At 50.6% G+C, this 27,441-nt stretch overlaps 1 protein-coding gene across 1 annotated transcript in view; it reads left to right on the forward strand.

Moving 5' to 3' along the window:
- Positions 1-11,297: 11,297 nt before the first annotated feature.
- The window catches only part of HSPA4L (heat shock protein family A (Hsp70) member 4 like), a 39,943-nt gene continuing 23,799 nt past the window's right edge, over positions 11,298-27,441 (forward strand). Inside the window, exons 1-6 of the mRNA XM_029067636.2 lie at positions 11,298-11,571; positions 15,845-15,902; positions 18,267-18,407; positions 22,907-23,029; positions 25,893-25,992; positions 27,108-27,241. Coding sequence (XP_028923469.1) covers positions 11,465-11,571; positions 15,845-15,902; positions 18,267-18,407; positions 22,907-23,029; positions 25,893-25,992; positions 27,108-27,241 — 663 coding nt within the window. The 5' untranslated portion in view covers positions 11,298-11,464. The remainder of the gene's footprint in view (positions 11,572-15,844; positions 15,903-18,266; positions 18,408-22,906; positions 23,030-25,892; positions 25,993-27,107; positions 27,242-27,441) is intronic.

The following is a 27,441-nucleotide window of genomic DNA, read 5'->3' on the forward strand; positions in this document are numbered from 1 at the left end:
GACCCGGCGGACAAGCGGCGGAGGCGGGGCTAGAACCCAGGGCCTTCCGTCTCCCAGCCCCCGGCTCTTTCCGCCGGGCCCCGCTGCTCCTCGACCCGTGCGGTGCAGGTAAACGAGCCCGCGTGTGTGTGTGGTGTCTTTGGGGTCGCCTTCGTGCGTGTGTGGTGCGTGTGTGCGGGGCTGCCCGTGAGAATGGGGTGTGCGTGTGGGCGCGCGTAGGCCTGCAGATGTGAGTGATGCGTCGTCACAAGTCTTCATGTGTGAGTGCTGCCCGCCTGGGCTTTTTTGAGCGTGGATTAACCTGACTAGTCCATCAGCCTCCTCATTGACCTCCCTTCCTCCTGTCCCTCCACATTCCAATTCATACTTCATTCTGCTGCCCCGATTGTTTTTCTGCAAAAACTCTCAGTTTCCCCACTCGGCGAGAACGTCCAGGGGCCGCCCATCCACCTCCGCATCCAACAGAAACCCGTCACCGTCGGCCTTAAAGCCGTCCGTCGGCTGGCCCCCTCCTACCTCACCTCGCCGCTCTCCTACCCCAGCCGGGCCCGCACACTCTGCTCCCCTAACGCCAACCTCCTCCCCGTCCCTCCGTCTCGTCTCTCCCGACGCCGACCTCTCGCCCACGTTCTCCCTCTGGCCCGGAAGGTCCTTCCCCTTCTCGTCTGACAGACGATCACTCGCCCCTCCCTCAAAGCCTTAGTAAAAACCCATCTCCTCCAGGAAGCCTTCCTGGACTCGACCCCCATTTTCCCTGCTCTTTCTCCTTTCTCCGTCGTCTGTGAACTTGGACCTGACCCCTTCAGCGCTGGATATTCGCCTCACGCTCTGCCCCGCAGCACGTATGTCAGACGGTCAATTTTATTTATTGAGTGCTTACTGGGTACAGAGCTTTATATTATTTACTGCTACTACTACTAATAATAATAATTATGGTATCTGTTAAGCATTTACTATGTGCCAGGCACTGTTCTAAGCTCTAGGGTAGATATACAAGGTAATAGGGTTGGACACAGTCCCTGTCCCTCGTGGGCCTCCCGGTCTCAATCCCTATTTTCCAGCCGAGAAAACTGAGGCCCAGAAAAGTGAAGTGACTGGCTCAAGGTCACACAACAGATAACCGCTGGAGCCGGGATTAGAACCCGTGACCTTCTGAGTCTCAGACCCAGGCTCTATCCGCAATGCCACGCTGCCTCTCTGCGACTGGGTGACTACAATATAATAAACGGACATACCCCCTGAAATTTATTTTATTGTCTGTCTCCCCATCTAGACGGTCAGTCCTTTGTGAGCGGGGATCCCGCCTTCAACTCTGCTGCATCGGACTCTCCAGGGCGCTCAGGGCAGTGCTCTGCGCGCCGTAAGTGCTCAATACATACCACTAATGTGGCGATTCTTGGTGGAGCAGGCAGTGCTTTCTTACAAGGCGTTTATAAATCTCTCATTTTATTTTTATTGATGCCGTCATACCGACTCACCTGACGACCGCCTATCAGTGTTCCAGAGAAGCTGGTACTTGGAGTATTTTTATGTACTTTTTTTTCAGTATCTGTTAAACACTTGCTGTGTACCAGGCGCCATTTGAAGCGCTGGGGTAGATCCAAGCTAATGGGGTTGGACGCAGTCCCTGTCCCGCCTGGGGCTCACGGACTTCATCCCCATTTTAAATATGAGGGAACTGAGGCCCAGAGAAGCGAGCAAAGTGACTGACCCAAGGTCACCCAGCAGACAAGTGGCAGAGGCAGGATTAGAACCCAGGTCCTTCTGACTCCCAGGCGCGGGCTCTATCCACTAGGCCTCGATGCTTCTCAACTTGGGTTCCTTGTTCCAAGAAGACAGCCGCAAGGTAGCCATAGAGTTGTGTTTGTGGTATTTGCTAATCAATTGACCGGTCGTATTTACTGAGCACTTTTTTTTTTAATGGCATCTGTTCAGCGCTTACCACGTGCCAAACGCTGTTCTAAGCGCTGAGGGTAGATACAATTAGAGTGGACACAGTCCCTGTCCCACATGGGGCTCACGTTCTGAGTACGAAGGAGAACTGAGTGTCATGAGCCCGTCTCACACCGTCAAGCACTTCTTCTGTGAGTCAAACCCCGGTGAAACCACGTCTCCGCTGTATATAGCGGAAACCTTTCATCAATTCTAAATAGCCTAACTGAAGGGGGAAACTCACACACACGACTAGAGCTGCCCTTCCGACTGTCGTCCCCAAAATCGTGCAGGTGGTCCTACGTCGGAAGAGTCTGGGGGAGGTCGGCTTCCCGCAGCCCGGCGTGGGGGCTCGAGTCTTAGGTGGCTCCCGGAGGCCACGGCGTAGGGGTCTCGGCAGGGCTCTCGGGTGGTTTTCTGCCACCGGGGTCGCGGCGGGTCCCGATCCTCCGCTTCGACCTGCCTGTCGTCTCGAGCCCGTTACCGGGTAAAGGGACGGGGGGGGCGGCTACCGCACCCACCCCGCGGGCTGGTTTTCGCAAGATAGCTTATCTCGTGTACCTCTGGCACTCTTTCTTTCTTCTTCTGAACTGACGGCAAGATGGTTCAGTGCCTCTTCATGGTCCTTCTGTGTTGCCAATTCCTCCTCAAACTGCCCCCTCTACGTTGTTGTTTCCGGGGCCAAAGGACGGGCGTTCGTAAAATGGTTTCCGAGTTACAAAATGGAGTCACTCTCGCTCACCACACCGAGGCACGGAGAAGTGGAGTGACTTGCCCAAGCTCACGCATCAAGCACTTGGCAGAGCTGGGATGAGAAACCAGGTCCTCTGACTCCCAGGCTCAGGTTCTTTCCGTTAGACCATGCTGCTTACTCTCTGCAGAGCGCTATACCATTTGCTTGGGCGAGTACGACGCGACGGAGTTGGGAGTCGCATTCCCTGCCTGTAAGGAGCTCACGGTCTAAAAATGTCTGGAAGACAGACATTTAATATAAATAAGTTACGGTTACGTACATCGGGGCTGTGGGGCTGAGGGAGGGGCGACCAGGTGGAAGGTCGATGTGAAAGGGAGTGGTTGAAGTCAGGGAAGGCCTCTCAGGGGAGGTCGGCCTTCAGTGAGGCTTTGAATGTGAGGAGAGTCATCGTCAGTCAGATTTGAGACGGAGAAACGGCGTGGCTCAGTGGAAGGAGCCCGGGCTTGAGCGTCAGAGATCACGGGTTCGAATCCCGGCTCTGCCACTCATCAGCTGTGTGACTTTGGGCAACTCACTTCACTTCTCTGTGCCTCGATTCCCTCATCTGGAAAATGGGGATTAAGACTGTGAGCCCCATGTGGGACAACTTGATTATTTTCAATGCACCCCAGTGGTTAGAACAGTGCTTTGCACATAGTAAGCACTTAACAAATACCATAATTGTTATTACTATTTGGGGAGGGAGGCCGTTCCAGGCCAGAGGCGCGATGGGGACGAGAGGTCGGAGGTGAGGTAGACAAGATGGAGGGACAGGGAGAAGGTTGGCGTTATAGGAGTGAAATGCGTGGGCTGGGTTGGAGTAGGAGAGAAGCGCGGAGGGGTCGGAGGGGGCGAGGTGATTGAGAGCTTTAAAGCTCCTAGTATGTGCCAAGTACTGTATTCAACGCCAGGGGAGTTACCAGATGACCAGGACCGACACGGTCCCTTTCTCACGTGGAGGTTCGCTGTCTAAAGGGCAGCCCGGGAGAACATAGATCCAATCCCTATTTTTCCCAGATAAAGAAACTGAGGCAGAGAGAAGTGAAATAACTTAGTCCCAGTCACCCAGCCGGGAAGCGTCAGAGCCGGGATTAAAACCCAGGTCCTTCTGACTCCCAGGCCCCGGCTCTATCCACGAGGCCGCACTGCTTCTCTAAGCAGCTGGGATCTGGGCTCTTCATTAGCTCCAGGGATAAGCACGCCTTTCTAGCCCGACTGAAAGACAGTCAGTCAATCAGTCAGTGGTATTTATTGAGCAGTCGCTGTGTGCAGAGCACTGGGATAAGGGTTCGGGAGAGAGTTCGGTACAACCGAGGCGATGGACACCTTCCCTGCTCACAAGCCGCTTACGTGATATTAATTACTGGCCATCTACCGACTCGACTATATTGCTCTATTCTCCTCTCCCAAGAGTTTAGTACAGTGCTCTGCAGACAGTAAGCGCTCAATAAATACCATTGAGCAGTAACGTCATCTTGAAGAACAAAGGACAATTAGGTGTATATCTTTTGTGATTTATCTGAAATACATCTAGAACCAACAGGTAGATTTCTAGCATTTTATCTCCTTTAACCTAATGTTTACCCCCTGGATCTTTTTTTTAAAAAAAATTAGGGTTATCCTTTCACAATTTTCCTAATTTTGGGTGCCTCTGCCCAAATGAACTCATGTATTTTCAGTCTCTCCCATGCACTTGGTACAGTCCTCTGCACACAGTAAGCGCTTAATAAATACCATTGATTCATTGAGCAGTAGTGGCTTCTTGAAAAATGAAGGACAGTTAGGTGTATATCTTTTGTGATTTATATGAAATACATCTAGATCCTACAGATAGATTTCTAGCATTTTATCTCATGTAACCTAATTTTTTACCCCCTGGATCTCTTTTTTTTTTAAAAAAAAATTAGGGTTTATACCCTAAAAAACACATTCCTTTCAAAACCTTACAAATTTTTTTGTGCCTCCGCCCAAATGAACTTATGTATTTTCAGTCTCTCCCAAGCGCTTAGTACAGTCCTCTGCACACAGTAAGCGCTCAATAAATACCATCGATTCACCGAGCAGTAGTGGCTTCTTGAAAAGTAAAGGACACTTAGGTGTATATCTTTTATGATTTATCTGAAATAAATCTAGAACCAACAGGTAGATTTCTAACATTTTATCTCATTTAAACTAATTTTTAACCCCTGGATCTTTTAAAAAAATTTTTTTTAATTGGGTTTAAACCCTAAAAAACTCATTCCTTTCAAAATTTTCCAAATTTTTAGTGTCTCTGCCCAAATGAACTTACATATTTATGGTCAAATCACTGTACGGAGCCGCTTGGAGGAGTACAATATGACAATAAACAGACACCTCCTCTGCCCACAGTGAACTAAAGTTCATCCATTCATTCACTCGATCGTATTTATTGACCGCTTACTGTGTGCAGAGCGCTGGTCTACACGCTTGGGAGAGGACGACAGGGCAGTAAACAGACACCGTCAAGGACCTAACTTCCCGGAGTTCGCATTCCAGAATGGGCCCTGAATACATGGTGGAGATATTGATGGCTCACTTCACAAATGCCACAGCAGAATCAATCAGTAGCAATCAATCAGTGGTATTTATTGAGCACTTACTGTGTGCAGAGCACTGTACTAACCACTTGGAAAAGTACAATACAACACTAAACAGTGACATGCCCTGCCCACAGTGAGCTCACAGTTTGGGGGGTGGGTAGGGAAATGGGCTAATATTTTCTTTTAATCATTATATTGGAAGACTGGATTATGACTCAATTTATTTGTTTATTTCTGAAGTAAGGGCTGGATATATTTATTATTACTATTATTAATTTCCTGCTCTTTGTACCTGTATTGACAAGAATGGAACCCCCCAACCCGTATCGAGCCTCTTTAAGCCAAGTGCCCGTTTGGTAAGTTTGTTAGTGTATTCATCAAGCTCAAACTATGTGTCAAGCACTGTGCTGAGCATTGGGGTCACCTGATCATCAACCGATGGTATTTATTGAGCGCTTTCTATGTGCAGAGCACTGTACCAAGCATAGTATTAAGCGCCCAGGTCAGGCACGGTGCCTGTCCCCCATGGGACTCACAGCAGAAGATACCGTCAGCCCTGAAGGACTTCTGAGAACCTCTTCAGCCCAAATATTCAATATTTCAATTAACTTCCACCCCATTTTAGAGAAGAGGAAGCGCTGTACCTGTCTAATGTTAGTAACAAAGCCCCAAATGCAGCACAGATCTGCTCTCCTGTCTCTTGTTCTAACCTGGAAGAGGCTTTTGACAGCTCCTCTCCAAACCTCTTTTCTGAGGATTTAAAATTAAACCGAAAACTCCACCCTCCTGCCTACCAAACCCTCATTTTGATCACCTCCCACGTTCCCCCTCGGTACATGTTTCTAAAGCTTCTGATTTTCTTCTGTCTTCGGTTTACCTTCTCCCACTTTCTAACCCATCCAAAACTTACTTCTGTTACACGGGCCCCCCCTAGATTCATCGGGGGTGAACCACGGTCTCTTCGTTTTCCATTTCCAAAGCTCCTCTGAAGGTCAGAATCCCTCTGTCCCTTCCCAAAACCTGGCCCTCCGCACTCTGTTCATTCATTCATCCGTATTTATTGAGCGTTTACTGTGTGCAGAGCACTGAACGAAGTGCCTGGAAAGTACAGTTCGGCAACAAATAGAGACAATCTCTACCCGACAACAGGTTCACAGCGTTCACAGGGGGGAGACAGATCACAAAACACGACACAAGTAGACAGGCATCAACAACATCAATATAAATGGAATTATAAATACAGAAACCTCATTAATAAAATCAATAGAATAATTAATATGTATACATATACCCTTATCCGTCCCATGGAAGATGACAGTCAGTCAGTCGTGCTTACTGTGTGCAGAGCATTCATTCATTTATTCAACAGTATTTACTGAGCGCTTACTAGGTGCACAGCACTGTACTAAGCGCTTGGAATGAACAAGTCGGCAACAGATAGAGACGGTCCCTGCCCTTTGACGGGCTTACGGTCTAATCGAGCACTGGATTCGGCGTTTGGGAGAAGACCATAGAACACTATAACATAGGCAATCCCTGCCCAAAATGAGTTGACAGTCTAGTGGAGTTTACAGCCTAGAGGAGTTTACAGCCTAGAGGAATTTACAGACTAAGCAGTTATTTCTGTAATTTCTTTATCGTATCTGTATTTTATTTATTTATATTAACGTCTGTGTCCCTCTCTGAATGGCCCAGAATTCTGGAGTATTTCAGCACTTCCATCTCGCCTCAGCTCCCATGCATTCCCAATCGCCCATAGCACCGCAGGACACATCTTAGAGAAGCGGGCTGGCTTAGTGGAAAGATCCCGGGCCTGGATGTCGGAAGGACCTGGGTTCTAATCCCGGCTCCTCCACTTGCCTGCCGGGTGACCTTGGGGCAAGCCACTTCACTTCTCTGTGCCTCAGTGACCTCATCTGGAAAAGGGGAATGAAGACTGGGTGCCCCACGTGGGACAACCTGATGACCCGGTATCTACCCCAGCGCTTAGAACAGTGTCTGGCACATAGACAGTGCTTAACAAATACCATTATTATTATTATCTTGTACAGGACTCTCCTGAGAGCTTAGTACAGTGCTCTGCACACAGTAAGCGCTCCATAAATTCATTCATTCATTCAGTCATATTTATTAAATGCTTACTGTGTGCAGAACACTCTACTGAGCGCTTGGAAAGTGCAATCCCGGCCCACGACGAGCTCACAGTCTAGAGGAGGGGAGACGGACATCAATACAAGTAAACAGACACCAATATAAATAAATAAAATGACAGAGATATATGTAAGTGCTGTGGGGCGGGAGAGGGGGAAGAGCAAAGGGAGCGAGTCGGGGTGACTCGGAAGAGAGGGACAGATGAGGAAAAGTAGGGCTAAGTCTGGGAAGGTATATTCTCCTGGGTAAATATTCCCTGCCCGTTTCTCCTGCTCTTTCCAATTTTTCCCGGTGGGTTTCTAGCCCAAAGTGGGCTCTTCCTGCAGAGGCAGTGTGGCCAAGTGGAAAGCACACAAGCCTGGGAGCCAGGAGATCTGGGTTCAGATCTCAGATCCATCATTGCCTGCTGGGCGACCTTGGATGAATCACTTAAACCTCACTGTGCATCACCTGCTAGAATTGGGCTAAAATAGACTGGGACCCCCCAGGGACAGGGACTGTGTCCCACCTGAATAGAATAATAATAACGTTAGTATTTGTTAAGTGCTTACTATGTGCAGAGCACTGTTCTAAGCGCTGGGGAGATACAGGGTCATCAGGTGGTCCCATGTGAGGCTCACAGTCTTCATCCCCATTTGACAGATGAGGTCACTGAGGCCCAGAGAGGTTAAGTGACTCGCCCACAGTCACACAGCTGACAAGCGGCAGAGCCGGGATTAGAACCTATGACCTCTGACTCCCAAGCCCGGGCTCTTTCCACTGAGCCACGTTGCTTCAATATCCTGTGATGTTCTTCCCCTTGACGCTGTTTAGTGCCATTGTTCTTGTCTGTCCGTCTCCCCCGATTAGACTGTAAGCCCGTCAAACGGCAGGGACTGTCTCTATCTGTTGCCGACTTGTTCATCCCAAGCGCTTAGTACAGTGCTCTGCACATAGTAAGCGCTCAATAAATACTATTGAATGAATCCTGTGGCTTCCCCAGCACTGAGCACAATGCCAGGCACAAGGGGAAGCAGCGTGGCCCGGTGGAAAGAGCCTGGGCCGGGGAGTTAGAGGACACAGGTTCTAAACCTGGCTGCTGTGTGACCTTGGGGAAGTCATTTCACTTCTCTCTGCCCCAGTTCCCTCATCTGTAAAATGGGGATCGAGACTGTGAGCCCCATGAGAAGCGGCGCGGCTCTGTGGAAAGAGCCCGGGCTTGGGAGTCAGAGGTCATGGGTTCAAATCCAGGCTCCGTCACTTGTCATCTGTGTGGCGGACAAGTCACTTCACTTCTAGGTGCCTCAGTGACCTCATCTGTAAAATGGGGATTAAGACGGTGAGCGCCACGTGGGACAATCTGATTACCTTTTATCTACATCAGTGCTTAGAACAGTGCTTACCACATAATGATGATGATGATGTTGGTATTTGTTAAGCGCTTACTATGTGCCGAGCACTGTTCTAACTGCTGGGGTAGACACGGGAATCAGCTTGTCCCACGTGGGGCTCACAGTCTTAATCCCCATTTTACAGATGAGGTAACTGAGGCACAGAGAAGTGAAGTGACTCGCCCACAGTCACACAGCTGACAAGTGGCAGAGCCGGGAGTCGAACTCATGACCTCTGACTCCGAAGCCCAGGCTCTTTCCACTGAGCCACGCTGCTTCCACATAGTAAGCACATAGTAAGTGCTTAACAAATACCAGCATTATTATTATTATGTGGGATAGGGACTGTGTCCAACCTGATTTGCTTGATTCCACCCCAGCAGTTAGTACAGTGCCTGGTACCTAGTAAGCCCTTAACAAAGACCATAATCATTATTACTACTAATTATTATTTATTGAGTGCTTACTATGAGCAGAGCATCCTAGTAAGCCCTTGGGAGAGTCCAATACAGCAGAGTTGGTAGACATGATCCCTGCCCACAACGACCCAGGGTTACGGGCTCGTGAGATGGGGAGGAGAGTGGTGCTGTCTACGGTGATGGGAAAATCACAGTTTATGTAGGAAGTCGAGGAGTGCAGTTTTGGACATCTCAAGTACGAGTTGTGGGAAGGACATCGAGGTGGGGATATCTTGAGGAAATGTGAGACTGCAGGGAGGGAGAGAGGTCAGGGCTAGAGATGGAGATTTGGAAGTCACCCACGTAGAGATGGAAAATGTACGTATACCAGCCCAATGGGGGGGAGGTTTGTGAAAACCCAAGTGCTTATAGGGGATGCAGAAATGCTGGACTGGCAGATGGAGATGAATCAATCGATGGATCTCTGGCCGTACAACAGAGTCGTTGGAAGACAGGTTCACTGACCACAGCGAGCTTACAGTCCAGAGGAAGAGACAGATATGAATGTAAGCCGAAGATTTGTAATTAATATTCAGTACATCCGATTGATCGGTGATTGCTGGAGGATAAGGGGGCTGTTTTGAGGGCTGGCTCCTCACCTCCCCACCACTCCTCACACCCCTGGCTCCTCTCTAATTGCGGTATTGATTGTGGTGTCTGTGAAGCGCTTTCTATTCTCCAGGCACCGAATCAAGGGCTGGTTTAGATACAGGCAAATCGGACTGGACACGGTCCCCGTCCCACATGGGATTCACAGTCTTAATGAGGCCCAGAGAAGTGAAGTGGTGTTGGTTAAGTGCTTACTACGTGTCAGGCGCTGTACGATGCGCTGGGGTGGATACGAGCAAATCGAACGGGACCCACTCCCCGTCCCACATGGGACTCGGTCTCCATCCCCATGTTCCAGATGAGGGAATTGAGGCCCAGAGAAGTGAAGCGATTTGCCCAAGGTCACACAGCAGACAAGGCAGAGCGGGAATGAGAACCCAGGTCCTTGTGACTCCCGGGCCTGTGCCCTATCCGCTATGCCAGCCTGCTACAAGGATGACTTGCTCCTCTAGACTGTAGGCTCGGTGTTCATTCATTCAATAGTATTTATTGAGCGTTTACCGTGTGCAGAGCACTGAACTAAGCTCTTGGAATGTACAATTCGGCAACAGATGGAGACCATCCCCGCCCAATAACGGGCTCACAGTCTCAACGGGGGAGACCGATGGCAAAGCAAAGCAAAACAGAACAAAACAAAACGAGACCAGGGAATGTCACCGTTCATTCATTTGTATTTAGTGAGCTCTTATTATGTGCTGAGCACTGTACTAAGCGCTTGGAGGAGTGCACAATTCGGCAACAGATAGAGACAATCCCTTAGAGAAGCAGCGTGGCTCAGTGGAAAGAGCACGGGCTTTGGAGTCAGAGATCATGAGTTCGAATCCCAGCTCTGCCACTTGTCAGCTGTGTGACTGTGGGCAAGTCACTTCACTTTTCTGTGCCTCAGTTCCCTCATCTGTAAAATGGGGATGAAGACTGTGAGCCCCACGTGGGACGACCTGATTCCCCCGTGTCTACCCCAGCGCTTAGAGCGGTGCACATAGTAAGCGCTTAACAAATACCAACATTATTAAGACGACCCCGATGATGAGATCTGGGCCGCGGCCCGGGACCCGAGGGGTGGAAAGGTCGCCGGCCGAACCCTGCGGCAATAGCACCCTACGGCCACCGGGGGGCGAGCGAGCCTTCCTTTTCCAGATCTTTCTCGAACGCCTCCGCGGCCCCGAGGATCGGCGGAAAGAGCCGAAGCGGCGGGCTCCGAGGGTCGGCGACCCGAGGGTCGGCGGAAAGAGCCGAAGCGGCGGGCTCGAGTCCCCGGGGCCCGAGGGTCGGCGGAAAGAGCCGAAGCGGCGGCCTCCGAGGGTCCGGGGCCCGAGGGTCGGCGGAAAGAGCCGAAGCGGCGGGCTCCGAGGGTCGGCGACCCGAGGGTCGGCGGAAAGAGCCGAAGCGGCCCGCTCCGCCTCGACGGGGGCCGAAGGCCGGCGGAAAGAGCCGAAGCGGCGGGCGGCGAGTGTTCGGGTCCCGAGGCGGGGGTCTGCCGGCGCGCAGGCGCAGAGCGGCCTAAGTGTCGGTTGGTGTCCGGCGCACCGCAGTGGGCAGCGGGGAGGGCTCGGCCCCCGCTCGCCCTTCCTTCCCCGCCCGGTCTCGGCCTCGGCCTCGGCCTCGGCCTCGGCCTCCCCCCTCGGGGGTCCCCTCCCCCCCGCCGCGGCCATGTCGGTGGTGGGCATCGATCTCGGATTCCTCAACTGCTACATCGCCGTGGCGCGCAGCGGCGGCATCGAGACCGTCGCCAACGAGTACAGCGACAGGTGTACCCCGTGAGTCGGTGGGGGGCGGGGGGCTCCCCCGCACCCCGCATCCCCCGCGGCGCTACCCCTGGAGTCTACCCCTCTCTCCCCTCCCCCCCGCAGGTGGACCCCTCCTTCTCCTCCCCCCTGATAGCTGAACCCCAGGATCGTACCCCTCTTCCCTCTCCCCTCCCCACAGGTGTATTTTGTGAATGTACCACCCCCCCCCCGACAGGTGCACCCCTCCTCCTCCTCCTTTCCCCTGACAGTTGAACCCCAGGAATGTACCCCTCTTCCCCACCCCCCCCCCCCGACAGGTGCACCCCTCCCCTTGCTCCCAGGCAGGTATATTCTGTGAATGTACCCCTCCCCCTGACAGGTGCACCCCTCTTCCCCCTTGACAGTTGCACCTCAAGAGTGTACCCCTCTTCCCTCTCCCAGACAGTTGTAGTCCAAGAGTGGACCCCCATTCCCCACCCTCCCACTCTCACGCCGACAGGTGTACCCCTCCTCCTCCTCTCCCCTGGCAATTGTACACCAGGAGCGCAGCCCTCCTCCCCTCCCCACGACAGGTGTACCCCTCCTCCTCCTCTCCCCTGGCAGTTGTACACCAGGAGTGTACCCCTCCCCCCCTCCCCACCACAGGTGTCCCCCTCTTCCTCCTCCCCCCTGACAGTTGTTCCTCTGGAGTGAACCCCTCTTCCCCCCCGAGAGTGTACCCCCCTTCTGTGTGCCAGAAGTGTACCCCTCTCCACTCCCTCCCCAACAGGTGTATCCCAGGAGCACCTGGAATGTGGTCCTCGCCCTCTCCCAACAGGAACACCCCGAGAGCGTACCCCTCTCCGCCTCCTCTTCCCCTGGCCTGGGTTTTGGGGGCCGAGCAGGGCACCCCCTCATCTCTGAGCCCCCCCAGCGGGAGTCACTCCTCCTCCTCCCCCTCTTCCCCTTCTCCCACACCCCCTGCCCCGAAAGGGCAGCCGCCCTCCACTCGAATTCCCCTCCCGGGCTTTCCACCTCTGTCCCCCGGATGGCTTCTCCCCACCATTTTTATGGCATCCGTTAGACGCTTACCGTATGCCAGGCGCTGTACTAAGCGCTCGGGGAGATAGAAGCAAATTGGGTTGGGTTCGGTCCCCGTCCCACTTGCGGGGGTTCACAGACTTCGTCCCCGTTGTGCGGATGAGGGGACTGAGGCCCGGCGAAGGGACGCGATTGGGCCGAGGTCACACGGCGGACACGTGGCGGAGCCAGGATGAGAAGCCAGACCCTCCTGAGGCCCGGGCCCTACCCATTAGGCCACAGCGTTTCCCTCTCCCTCCCTCACCCTCTTGACTCCACACCTCCCCTGGCCTCTCACGGCCGGGATAACCACCTCGTCCCAGGCCGGGGTCGGGTGGGGACGGGGTGCGGGGACAGGGAGACTTCCCAATCCCTAGTGCCATCCCTTCCCGTTGGCCTTCCCGCCCTCCCAGTCTCCTCCACAGGCCGGGGTGTGGGCGGAGGGGAAGGGGGAGGGGGGTAGGCCCTGGGGATGCTTTTTTTTTCTTAAAAAGTAATTTTTAAGCGCTTGCTATGTGTCAAACACTGTCTTTAGCGCCGGGTTGGGTACAGGTTAATCAGGTGGAATATAGTCCTTGTCCCCCAAGGGGCTGAAAGTCCAAGTAAGCTAGCCGTGGGCCGGAAATATGTCCGCCCCTGTTCCGTTTTCTTCTCCCGAGCGCGTAGTACGGTGCTCGGCGCACAGAAAGCGCTCAATAAATACGATTGAATAAGTAGTGGGGAGAACGGGGATTGAATCTCCATTTTAAGGACGAGGTAACCGAGGTCCAGAGAAGGCAAGTGACTTGCCCAAGGTCACACAGCAGGCAGGCGGCGGACCTGGGATTAGAACCCAGGTCCTCTGATTCCCAGGCCTGTGTTCTTTCCACTGATGAACGTGAGGCCGTTTTGTTTCTTTTTGACCTCTCTAGTTGGAAGTATGTGTGTCTCCCCTTTTAAGAGTGGAATCTCCACGAGGGCAGGGAATTGGTCACTTCTTGGTTTTTGTCCTTCCCACACCCCTAGTTGAAGGAGCAGAGTGACCCACTGGGAGGAGCCCGGGCTTGGGAATCAGAAGACCCGGGTCCGGATTCCGGCCCCGCCACTTCTCTGCTGGGTGACCTTGGGCAGGTCGTTTCACTTAATGAGGAGCACCGTGGCCTGAGGGAAAGAGCCCGGGCTTGTGAGTCAGAAGACCTGGGTTCTCATCCCAGCTCTGGCACTTAAGAATGATGGTATTATTTTAAGCGCTTACTATGTGCCAAGCACTGTCCTAAGCGCTGGGGGAGATACCAGGTCGTCAGGTTGTCCCACGTGGGGCTTCGCAGTCTTCATCCCCATTTTACAGGCGAGGTAACCGAGAGGCCCAGAGAAGTGAAGTGACTTGCCCAAAGTCACAGAGCTGATAAGCGGCGGAGCCGGGATTAAAACCCACGACCTCTGACGTCCAAGCCCGGCCTCTTTCCACTAAGCCACACCGCTTCACTTGCCTGTCGAGGACCTTGGGCAAGTGACTTTTCATCTCAGGGCCTCAGTTTCCTCAACAGTAAAATAGGGATTCGATCCCTGTTCTCCTTTTGCTTGGGGACTCTGTCTGACCTAATAACTGGTGTCTACCCCGGCACTTAGAGTGGAGTTGGACACAGAGTAAGCGCTTAACAAATACCGTTAAAAATGACCTTGACCTTCATTAGGTAGAATGATGCAAATGAATTAAAAAAAAAGAAGTTTAAGGGGCAGGACAGCATGGGGGCGGGGGTAGTGAAGCAGTGTGGTCTAATGGCTAGAGCCTGGGCCTGGGGTCAGAAGGACCTGAGTTCTAAATCCAGCTCTGCTTCTTGTCTACTGTATGATGTCGAGCAAGTCACTTCACTTCTCTGGGCTTCACGCACCTCATCTAGAAAATGGGGATGAAGACTGTGAACCCGATGGGGGATCAGGGATTGTATCCAACCCGACTACTTTGTATCGACTCCAGCGCTTAGGACAGATCCTGGTGCATAGGAGGCGCCTGACAAATACCACAACCGCTAGAAGATAGCATGGCTTCACAGGGCTTTTCTTTTTCTACTCAGTTGCCCCTGGAGCAGGGGCTGGACAGACAAATTCTCCCCAAATCAAGTTTTTGTGTGATCCCGCTCACCCTTTGGTCCTCGCGCTTTACACACTCCACCCTGGGGGATTTTAAGGTCTATAGGAGCAGCGTGGCCTAGGGGAAAGTATCCTCGCCTGGGGGTCCTAGGGCCTGGGTTCTCATCCCAGCTCTTCCCCTTGTCCGCTGGGTGACCTTGGGCAAAGTCACTTCACTTCTCTAGGCCTCAATCTCCTCATCTGGAAAAATGGGGATTCAATCCGCCGTCTCCCTCCTGCTTGGACTAAATAGCCCCATGTGGGACAGGGACTACGTCTGACCAGATGAGCTTGTATCTACCCCGGTGCTTAGAACAGAGCTCGACACATAATCAGCACCCAGCTCTGCCACTTGTCTGCTGTGTGACCTTGGACGAGTCACTTCACTTGCCTGCCTCGGTTACCTCATCTGTAAAATGGGGATTGAGACTGTGAGCCCTACATGGGACAGGGACTGGGGCAACTTGATTTGCCTCTGTCCACTCCAGCGCTTAGTACAGTACCTGACACACAGTAAGCGCTTAGCAAATACAACCATTAACAAATCCTGTTATTATTGTCGTTTCATTTTTTCTCCACCTTCTAGTTTTGCCTGTAGCAGGCTCCAAACATCTGTCCCTGATGAATGGTTGATGTTTTGATTTTTGGGGAGTCCTCTCACTCTCTAGGATATCATCAAAATGATCCGTATCTTATTTACGTCTCCCACCTAATGTGGAGAAAAGTCACGTGTTTTTTTGTTGAGTTTTGTCTTCCCTCATTCATTCATTCAGTCGTATTTATTGTTTACTGTCGGAGTCCGGTACGACAGAGTTGGTAGAAACGTTCCCTGCCCTCAGTGAATCGATGGCTTTTATTGAGCGCTTACTATGTGCAGAGCACCGTACTAAGCGCCCGAGAGAGGACAGTCAAACAGAAGTAGCCGACACTTTCTCCGTTCGCAACGATCTTCCTGCCTAGAGGGGTGAAAATGGTTTTGGAATGGATGGCTTCTGTACAGGGGAGATGAGTTGGCGACCTGTTGTCGGGAAACCGAGCTAGAGGAGAAGCATCCCCGAATCTTCCTCTTCCTCCTCCCCAGGGGTCACGGCTCAGGTCCGTCGGATGTTAACTTTCCACTTGTCTCCCATTTTAGGGCCTGTATATCCTTAGGATCCAAAACCCGGGCCATCGGAAATGCAGCCAAGAGCCAGGTAAATATGCCCCTCCCTCCCGTTCCCCTCCCCCCCCCGAAACCCAACACGGGACTCTCTCCGCTCCCAGTCATTACCGGCTTCCGCGAGGACGTCGAGGCGGGTGGGAGCGACTCGGTGGCTCCATCACCCCCTCTCCCCTTTGGGGCCGGGCGGGGCCCCGAACCATCCTGGTTCGCTCAGGCTACCCTCCAGCCCCCCGTCTCTCTCATTCAACTCAATAGTATTTATTCGGTCGTATTTATGGAGCGCTTACTGTATAGAGAGCACCGTACTAAGCGCTTGGGAGAGGACAGTAGGAGAAGAAGCAGATATATTCCCTGCCCACAGCGAGCCGACAGTCTACAGGGGGAGATAGACCCTCCCGCACTGCGCTCCCTCACTGTCCTCGTGTTGACAGTTGGAACCGACAGCTGCACCCCAGATTCCAAGGCTGGCGGGGAGGGGGAGGAAAGAGCAGAAAGGGCAAAAAAAAAGGGAAATGGAGAGCAGAGCTTCCTTTTCTCCCCTCTTTTTTTAAAAATGGTATTTGTTATGTGCTTATAGGTGTCAGGCGCCATACTAAGCCCTGGGGTAGATAGAGGTTGATCAGATTGGACTCAGTCCCCGTCCCGCATGGGGCTCACAGTCTTCATCCCCGTTTGACAGAGGAGGAATTTCTGAGGCCCAGAGAAGTGAAGCGACTTGCCCCAGGTCACCCAGCAGACAGGTGGTGGAGCTGGGATTAGAACCCACGTCCTCTGACTCCCAGGCCCAGCCTCTCTCCACTGGTCCCTGGTGCTACACGTCTACCAACCGTATTAGATTGTCCTCCCCCAAGTGTGTAGTCTAGTGTTCTGCACGCCGTAAGCATTCAATAAATACCATCGATTGATTGATTCAAAGCTTATTTTATTGTGGAAAAATCCTCTTCCCACCTCAGTTGTTAGTCTGGGGCACTGTTCTCAGGGGGCGAGAGCTCAGTATCCGTTCAGATTTCCGAGAAAATGTAACATCAACCACCCTGTTAATTTGAGCACTTGGTTTCCTTGTGAGTGAATTGTGGCAAGGAGACGCATATCAATATTAATATCCGTCTCTCATTCTAGACCATAAGCTCCTTGTAGGCAGGGTGTGCATCTACCCTCTCTTTCATTAATGTCTCTCTCCCCTTCAAGGCTGTCAGCTCCTTTTGGACAGCAAACCCGTCTACCAGCTCTTTTGGATTGTCCTCTCCTGCGAGTTTCTTACAGGGCTCTAAGCACAATAAATAGCACCGAGGATGACGTTGAGATGGGAGATTTGAAGAGTGACTCCCTCACCCAGAATCCTTCATGTGGGTTCGGGGTCAGGGTTTGATCGTGAAGGGGAGCAGTTATGTTCAATTTTGAGGCTTACGGTGGAGAAGCAGCGTGGGCGAGCGGAAACGGCTCGGGTCTTGGAGTCAGCGGACCTGGGTTCTCATCCCGCCTCTTCCCCTCGTCTGCAGTGTGTGACCTTGGGCAAGTCACTCCACTTTTCTGCGCCTCACTTCTCTCATCTGTAAAATCAAGCAGTCATATTTACTGAGGGCTTACTGGGTGCCGAGCTCTGTTACAAGAGTTTGGAGGATGGGGATGCAAACCGTGAGCCCCACGTGGGACATAGATTGTGTCCATCCTGATTAGCGGGTAGCTTCCCTAGTTCTTGCTGCGGTGCCTGGCACATAGTAAAGCGCTTAACAAACACCATTAAAAAAAAATGGAGAGGCACGTGATTTTATAGTTGACAGTCTTTTAAATTTGTCTGCCTTGGGGTCCTGTACTTTAAAGCACTTGATCACCTTGCCCACTCCTGACTCACCTCACTGCTGTCCTACTCCAACCCAGCCCGCACACTCTGCTCCTCTGATGCCAACCTTCTCGCTGTGCCTCCATCTCGTCTATCTCGCCTCCAACCTGTCGTCCATATCCCACCTCTGGCCTGTAACCCCCTCCCTCCTCATAGCCGACAGACGATGACTCTCCCCCGCTTCAAAGCTTTATTGAAGGCACATTTCCTCCAAGAGGCCTTTCCTGACTAAGCCCTCTTTTCCTTTTCTTTCTCCGTGACCCTGACTTGCTCCCTTTATTCGCCCCTACCCAACCCCAGCCCCGCAACACTTAAATCTCTAGCCATAATTTATTTATATTACTCTCCATCTCCCCTTCTGGACTGTAAGCCCACTGTGGGCAGGGACCGTATCTGTTATATTGTCCCCTCCCAAGGGCATAGTCCAGTGCTCTGCACCCAGTAAGCGCTCAGTAAGCTTTTGAATGATTGACTGGGGAATGTAATCGATGGTCTGGGGGAGCAGCCGCTCTGGGTTCCTAATGGGCGCAATCCATCTTTGCTTCCGCCCACCAGATCGTCACCAACGTGAGAAACACTCTGCATGGCTTCAAGAAGCTTCACGGGCGGGCCTTCGACGACCCCATCGTGCAGACGGAAAGAGTCAAGCTACCTTACGAAATTCAGAAAATGCCCAACGGAAGCGCAGGGGTCAAGGTGAGTCGACGCTCGACGGCCAGTATTGCTCTGTCACAACTTGGTAGAGGCGCTTAGGTGCTCATGCTCCATGGCTGCCAGGAAACCGTCCCCCGACCTAGGCTGTCCTCTCCCAACCGCTTAATACAGTGGTCCGCAAATAGGAAGTGCTCAATAAATACCATTGGTGATGATTTTTTTTTAATGGTATTTGTTAAGCACTTACTGTGTGCCGGGCACTGTACTAAGCGCCGGAATAGACACAAGATCATCTAGACTCTGGACCGTAAGTTTGTCCATCTAGATTGGAAGCCCATTCATTCGGTCATATTTATTGAGCGCTTACTGTGTGCGGACCACTGTACTGAGCGCTTGGAAAGTACAATTCATCAACAGATAGAGACAATCCCTACCCAACAATGGGCTCACCGTCTAGGAGGAGGGAGACAGATGACAGAACAAAACAAGGAGACAGACATCAATAGCGTCAATATAAATCAGTAGAGTTATAGATATATGCACATCATTATTAAAATAAATAGAATACTAAATATGTACATATGTACACAAGTGCTGTGGGTGCGGGGAGGGGGGTAGAGCAGAGGGAGGGAATCGGGGCGATGGGGAGCGGCGGAGGAGTGGAGGAAGAGAGGGGCTCAGTCTGGGAAGGGACCGAAGGTGCTAATTCTGCACACGGTAAGCACCCAGTAAATACCATTAATGGTGATGATTTTTTAAAATGGTATTTGTTAAGCGCTTAGTATGTCCCAGGTATTATACCAACCACTAGGTATCAAAATCAAAATCAGCAAGACTCTAAACTGTAAGTTCAACCTTCCACTAAAAGTTCACTATTCATTCAGTTGTTTTTATTGAGCACTTATTGTGCACAGAGCACTGTACTAAGCACTGGGGAGAATACAGTACAATAAACAGACACATTCCATTATGGGCAGGGAACATTTCTCCCCATTCTTTTATACTGTACTCTCCTAAGCGCTTAATACAGTGTTCTGCAAAGAGTAAATGCTTAATAAATTGGAAGTTGGATAAATACCATTGATTGATTAATTGATCAAGTCCCTTTCCCACATGGGGCTCCCAGTCTTAATCCCCATTTGACAGATGAAGGAACTGAGGCCCAGAGAAGGAAGTGAATTGCCCAAGATCACCCAGCAGGCAAGGGGTGAAGCCAGAATTAGAAAGCAGGTCCTCTGACTCCCAGGCTCAGATTCTTTCCACTAGGCCATACCCGCTTCTCAGTGGTGATGGTGATGATGTCCAGATTTAGGCCCACGCGAGGGGCAAAATTAGAAACGTTTTCTTTTGAGAGAGCTTTTGGCCAAAGAGACCCCCGAAATGTCTCTATCCTTGGTTATCTTGTTGCTTTTTTGCAACAACAGGAGCCTTCTGAGAGAGTGAGATACAATCAGAGAAATCAAGGAGGCTTGCTACTTAGCGGCCGTAGAAGCCTCTTGGGATATTTTCACCGGCAAAAGAAGTGTGACGATTTTACCTCCCAATTGCATTTTCTAAGCCAGTGTCAACCAAAATGGATTTTATTTGTCATCCCCTCTCCTGCCCCTGGCATTGAGATGTCGACAGTTCGACAAAACCGTCTTGCAGTAGTTTGGAACTTAAAAAGAGCTACTTTCTACTCCTCTTAGGGGAGTAGAAAATGCTTTTTCCCATCCTTTGGAACAATGAAAGCTGTGCGGCCTGGGAATCAGAAGGACCTGGGTTCTAATCCCAGCTCCTCCACTGTCTGCTGGGTGACCTTGGCCAAATCACTTCACTTCCCTGGGCCTCCGTGCCCTCATCTGTCAAATGGGGATGAAGACGGTGAGCCCCATGTTGGACAGGGACTGTGTCCAACCTGATTAACTTGTATCTACCCCAGTGCTCAGTACAGTGCCCGGCACCTAGTAAGCGCTGAATAAATGCTATTAAAAAAGGTAGCCAAACAGCCAAATCTCATTTTTGAACCGTGAGGGTACGCAGAATGTGGGGCACGGTGTCCAGCGGCCTCAAGGGAGGTGGGTTGGGGGTGGGTGCAGAGGAGTAGAGGAGGAGGAAGGAAATTTAAAGGTAGGAAAATTGGGACCAGGTGAAAGAAAATGGAAGGGGAAAAACCTCACTCTCTAACTATTTGTGAAGTGCTTACTGTGTGCCGGATCCTGTACTAAGCACTGGGGTAGTTAGAAGCTAATCAAGTTGGACCCGGTCCCTGGTGGGGTTCGCAGTCTGAACCCCCAGTTTATAGTTGAGGGAACGGAGAAGTGAAGCGATTTGCCCAAGGTCACCCAGCAGACAAGCGGCAGATCCGGGATTAGAACCCATGACCTTCTGACTGTCCACTAGGACACACTGTTTCCTTGGTTTCTTGTTCCGTTTTCAAGGAGGAGCCCAAAGCTCTGTTGCTGCCAGTCTGACCTAGAAAACTCCCCCTTTTTGGAGGAGGAGATTTTTTTTTTCTAGTCGTGAAACACTTTAAAAGCTAAATGTTCTTGGGGAGCCACATGAGAGCTTTCTCTGTCCTGAATGCAATTTTTATCTATTTATTTTTTTCCTTTAATAGACAGGAAACAAGGTTGATATTTTTGGCCTAGGGAGAATTTTCTTTATCTGTTTTGTTGTATTATGCGTTCAAAGGTCTTGAAGTAATGGATGAATTTTTTATGTAGTTTTTTTTTTTTTAATGGCAACTTGTTTTAACAAATTCTTCTTTCACTTTACCGTAAGACAGTGGGATTAAACACTTCCATACTCCTCTTGGAGCGATGCATTTCTAGCAGTTTTTTTTAATTGGTTAAGCACTTACTTTGTGCCTGGCACTGTGCTAAACATTGGGGTAGTCATAAGCTAAGCAGGTTCATTTGGATCCTCCTCTCTGGAAATTCACTAAGAACCCTCTTTGAGAAATCACCCTGGAGAGAGAATAAGCAGTGTAGCTTAGTGGAAAGAGCTTGAGCCGGAGGACCCGGGTTCTAATACCCATTTGCCCCACTTGTCTGCTGTGTGACCTTGAGCAAGTCACTTCACTTCTCTGGGCGTCAGATCCCTGTTCTACTTCTTTCGTGGACTGTGAGCCCCTTGAGGGCAGGTGCTGTGTCCGGCCTGATTAACTCGTATCTACCCCAGGGCAGTGCTCTGATGCCTAGTAAGCGCTTACGAAATGCTGTAGTTTTCATTATCATTGCGATGATGATGATGATGATTATAATTATTATGAGGAGGAAAAAAGCCAACGTCAAGTGGTCAGTCACAAAACCAAGACCTGAGCTCGTGTGTGTTCATTTGTGTTGTGTGTGTTTGAAGTGGGAATAGTGTATATCCAAGGGTGATTTGGCTACAGGCCTACCAGCCTGTGCATTTGTGAAAAAATATTTATACTTGCTTTTATATTAATGTCTCTCTCCACCCCCCCAAGACTGTAAGCTTGCTGTGGGCAGGGATGTGTCTGTTATATTGTTGTACTCTCCCAAAAGCTTAGCACAGGGCTCTGCACACAGTAAGTGCTCAACAAATACGATTGATTGATGGATTGAAAAGGTCAGGAAAATTTTGAGCCCTAGTGTTGTATCTCTCCTCTGTGTGTTTCCCTTCCCCCCCGGCCTTATGTTCGAGAGTCCAGATCTTGTCTGTTGGCTCCCGTGAAAAATCAATGTCTGCCCCCTGGCTCGAGCCCCGTGGAGGCAGGGCTCCTGGCCCACGCGCCTTCCTGGCCGGGAAAACGGCTGCCTCCGCTGCCGCAGCGGCTCAGCGGGACCGTCTCTGCCCGCCCGCCCCCTGGCCGGCCATCGCCCACCCCGAAGGGGCCTGAGGAGATGGGTCACCCTGGCCAAACGCCCCCTCATCTGGAGACAAGACACGGATCCAGCCTTGGGCCTGCTTACTCGTGGCGGATTAGCCCTTCTCTTCCATCTCTCTCCCCACTCATTCACTTTCTCTCTCCTCTTCATCGTCTCTCTCTCCTCTTCATCTCCTCTCTGGTTTTGTCTCTTCACCCTCTCATCTTTTCACCGTCTCTCTTTCCATCTGTTCACATGTTCACCTCTTTACCCTCTCTCCCTCCTCTTCACCCCCTCTCTCCCTTGCCTCTTCACCCCATTTCCCCTCTTCACCCCTTCTCTCTCACCTCTTCACCCTCCCCTTTCAACCCCCACACCTCTTTACATCCGCCCCCCACACACCCTCCCCTCCATTTCACCCGCTCCTATTCCTCCTGTCCAGTTCTGGAGGCAGACCATCGACAGACTCCAGATTGCTGAAGAAACAGCCCCTTTTTTGGAAAAGATAACAGGAAAGCCCCTCTCCCCACTTACCCGGCTGGGGCAAGGGATGGACAAAGACACACACTCTCTCTCTCTCTCTCTTGCTCTGTGTTTGTCCATGTGTGAGCATGCACCCGTGGAAGAGTATGTTCTGGAATCCCCCTTGGGATGGTGGGCTCTGGTCCTGCTGCCCGGCTTAGCATGAAGCCATTTTTTTTTCCCCCGTCTGACTCGAATCCGTTCCAGGTGCGCTATCTGGAAGAGGAGAGACCTTTCGCAATCGAACAGGTCACCGGAATGCTGTTGGCCAAGCTCAAGGAGACGTCGGAGAACGCTCTGAAGAAGCCGGTGGCGGACTGCGTCATATCTGTACGTTTCCCACTCTATCCCCCCAAACCACGCGACTTGCTTCATTCATTCAAGTGTATTTATTGAGCGCTTACTGTGTGCAGAGCACGGTACTAAGCGCTTGGGAGAGGACAGTAGAACAATAAACAGACCCATTCTCTGCCCGCAACGAGCTAAAGCCAAGACGGACATCAGGAGGAGTTCGGGCCCGGGAGTCAGAGGACCTGGGTTCTCATTCGGGTCTGCCACCTGTCTGCTAGGTGACCTCGGTTGAGTCATTTTCATTGCCCTGGGCCTCGGTTCCCTCCTTGGTAAAATGGGGATTACCAGTTGTAACCTGATGATCTCATATGTGCCCCGGTGCTCAGTACATAGTAAGCTCTTAACAAATACCATAAAAAAGTCACTTCATTCCTGTGGGCTTCAGTTGTCTCCTCTGTAAAATGGGGATTAAGACTGTGAGCCCCATGGGGGACGTGGACTCTGTCCAGCTGATGAACTTGGATTGGCCCTAGCTCTTAGGCCAGTGCATAGCACACAGTAAAGTGCTTAACAAATACCATTTAAAAAGTATCTGATTTGAATCAGAGCCATTTTCTGCTAACACTCCAGAATGATTAACAGATGAAAAGTCAATCCATGAATCTCCTGCGTGAAAGAAAAATGATATATAGATATCTTTTTTTAACTGCTGGTATTTTCCAGAAGGGAAGTTTTGGGTTTGAGAATATTGTCTCTTCATAGCCTTCAACTTCTATATAAATTACATATTACAAATTGTTTAATAGTAATAATGATGATAATTACTATGGTATTTGTTAAGGGCTTACTGTGTGTCAAGCACTGTTCTAAGCACTGGGGTAGATAGGGTAATCAGTTGGGACACATTTGCAATCCGACATGGGGCTCACAGTCCTCATCCCCATTTGACAGATGAGGGAACCGAGGCCCAGAGAAGTGAAGTGACTTGCCCCAAGGTCACACAGCGGACACGTGGCAGAGCCGGGATTAGAGAAGCAGCGTGGTACAGTGGAAAGAGTGCGGGCTTGGGAGTCAGAGTTCATGGGTTCGAATCCCGGCTCCGCCACTTGCCAGCTGTGTGACTTTGGGCAAGTCACTTAACTTCTCTGTGCCTCAGTTACCTCATCTGTAAAATGGGGATTAAAACTGTGAGCCCCACGTGGGACAACCTGAGTACCTTGTATCCCCCAGCGCTTAGAACAGTGCTTTGCACATAGTAAGCGCTTAACAAATGAGAAGCAGCGTGGCTCAGTGGAAAGAGCACGGGCTTTGGAGTGAGGGCTCATGAGTTCGAATCCCAGCTCTGCCACTTGTCGGCTGTGTGACTGTGGGCGAGTCACTTAACTTCTCTGTGCCTCAGTTCCCTCATCTGTAAAATGGGGATTAAGACTGTGAGCCCCACGCGGGACAACCTGATTCCCCTATGTCTACCCCAGCGCTTAGAACAGTGCTCGGCACATAGTAAGCGCTTAACAAATACCAACATTATTATTATTATTATTAAATACCACCATTAATTAACTCAGGTCCTCTGACTCCAAGGCCCCTACTCTTTCCACCTGACCGTGCTGCTTCCCATTTATTTATATTAATATCTGTCTCCCCTTCTAGACTGTAAGCTCGTTGCGGGCAGGGGGAGTGTCTGCCAAGCCTGTTGTACATAGTACTGTACTCTGCCCAGAATAAGCGCTCAGTAAATACCATAGGTGATACTGGTAGCTCAAGTAATTACTCCATTCTTTCATATCTCAGAGAAGCAGCGTGGCTCAGTGGAAAGAGCCCGGGCTTGGGAGTCAGAGTTCCTGGGTTCGAATCCCGGCTCTGCCGCTTGCCACCTGTGTGACTTTGGGCAAGTCACTTCCCTTCTCTGTGGCTCAGTTACCTCATCTGTAAAATGGGGATTAAAACCGTGAGCCCCACATGGGACAACCTGATCACCTTGTAACCCCCAGCACTTAGAACAGTGCTTTGCACATAGTAAGCGCTTAACAAATACCACCATTTATTATATCCCAGGAAATTTGCCCCAGAGCATTGTTCAACAACTTCTACGTGGGTTTAGCCCATCAATCAGTGGTATCTATCAATCAGTGATGTGTACTGAGTGTTTACTGTGTGCAGATCTCTGTATTAAGCGCTCAGATTAACTGCATCAATTCTCCTAGTTTTCTCAGTGATGTAAACATGCACTGAAGTGTTATTTTGGTCTTAAATATTCATCTTCTGTTTTTATTTGTTGGTCCTGTTTGAACTTCACATTCAAACACTCTTCATATTGCTAGAGTGCATAAAGTAGATAATTAATGAATTTTTAATGAGTCCTTTGAACTTTACGTTCAAACAGACTCTTCGTATTGCTAGAGTACATCGTGCAGAAAATTATGCATTTTTAATGAGTCCTTTCTTATACAGAGTGGTTACCTTTAAAAGTTGCCATAAGGGCTGCTGGGGATAAGGAAATAGATTCCCTTTCCCCATTGGATCGTTTTAAATGACTCTATTTCCCTCACTCTGTCATCATTATTATTATTATAATGGTACTTATTAAGTGCTTACTATGCGCCAAGCACTGTTCAAAGTTAGGTTGGACACAACTCCCCCTCCCACCCGGGGCTCACACTCCTAGCCCCATTTTACACATGAGGGAACTGAGGCCCAGAGAAGCGAAGAGACTCACTCAGGGTCACACAGCAGACATGTGGCGGAGCCGGGATTAGAACCCAGGCCTTGCCGACTCCTAGGCCTGAGCTCTATCCACGAAGCCATGCTGTTGTCATATCATCCTCCCCCAAGCTCTTAGCGTAGTGCTCTGCACATAGTAAGCGCTCAATAAATACTATTGATTTCTTTATTCTCCCCTCAGATTCCTAGCTTTTTCACTGATGTCGAGAGAAGATCGGTGCTGGCAGCGGCCCAGGTAGCCGGCTTAAATTGTTTAAGGCTGATGAATGAGACCACCGCAGGTAAGCTTGCCCCGACGTGACACCGGCCAACGTCGCCGATGTGGGCCTGCTTTTCTCGAGTTGATACACCTCCTGTGGTAATAATAATAATCACAGTGGTATTTGTAAAGCGCTTACTATGTGCCAGGCACTGTACTAAGAGCTGGGTAGATACAAGATAATGAGGTGGGACACAGTCCCTTCCCCCCCTCTGGGGCTCACAGTTTTATTCCCCATTTTACAGTTGAGGGAACTGAGGTCCCGAGAAGTGAAGTGACTTGCCCAAAGTCACACAGCTGGCGCGCGGCATAGCGGACCAGCAGCGGAGCCAGGATTAGAATTCAGGTCCTCCTGACTACCAGACCCGGGCTCTAACCACTAGGCCACGCCGCTTCCCCTACCCGTCGGGAAACCGGTCTCCGGGTCCTGATCCTAATGTTCGGGTTAATCGCTTTGGTTGTCACACCAGCTCTCGGGAATAACTCTGGTTCCAAAAGAAACGATATGGGATGTTATAAAAGGCTGCTATGAAGCCTGTCATGATGTGTAGAGCCCGGGCCTGAGAGTGAGAAGATCATATGTTTTAATCCCAGCTCTGCCTCTCGTCCACTGTGTGACCGTGGGCAAGTCACTTCACTTCTCTGGTCCTCAGGTACCTCATCTGTAAAATGGAGATTGAGACTGTGAGTCCCGCGTGGGACAGGGACCGTCTCCCGACCAATTTGCTCAAATCTACCCCAGTGCATAATATAGTGCTTGGCACATAGTAAGCTCTTAACAAATACCACAATTACTATTATTAGTAGTAGATCAGGAGATTGAGAGCTAATTTATGGGGCCTGAGGGGTTTAAACCGGATTCAAAATTTTTTTCTCAAGTGCCAGAAATACTTGGTGTCAACAGCTAAAAGGCACATAATCGTCAAGCTCCTCGTGGGCAGAGAATGGGTCTACCAGCTCTGTTGTTTAGTACTCTCCCAAGGACTCAGTACATTGTTCAGTAGTGCTCACAAGAAATAACTGATTGATTATCCTGTTGTTGTTTTTTTTAAAAAAGGCAGATTTCTCAATACCCCAAAATCTGTGTTTAACCTGTTCAGGTGTATTCGAGCCTATTTTTTTTCATTTATCCTCCAGTTGCGTTAGCGTATGGGATCTATAAGCAAGATCTTCCTTCTTTGGAGGAGAGGCCAAGGAACGTCGTTTTTGTCGACATGGGTCATTCCGCCTACCAGGTCTCGGTCTGTGCCTTTAACAAGGGAAAACTTAAGGTAAATCGGCCAGATTGGCTTCAGTCTTTTGGGCTTTTTTTCGCCCCAAGTCAAGAGACAGACACATGGACTAGAGTAAGAGAAGTAACAATCAGATCTGGAAGCGGTTGTTTGGGGGATCACTTTGACATCTGGGGATGAACAGACAAAATCAGCCTTCACTACGTAATGCTGCTTGATTTTTTTCAAGGAATATTTGT

The sequence above is a fragment of the Ornithorhynchus anatinus genome, chromosome 6 (genome assembly GCF_004115215.2).
Source record: "Ornithorhynchus anatinus isolate Pmale09 chromosome 6, mOrnAna1.pri.v4, whole genome shotgun sequence".
NCBI lineage: Eukaryota > Metazoa > Chordata > Mammalia > Monotremata > Ornithorhynchidae > Ornithorhynchus > Ornithorhynchus anatinus.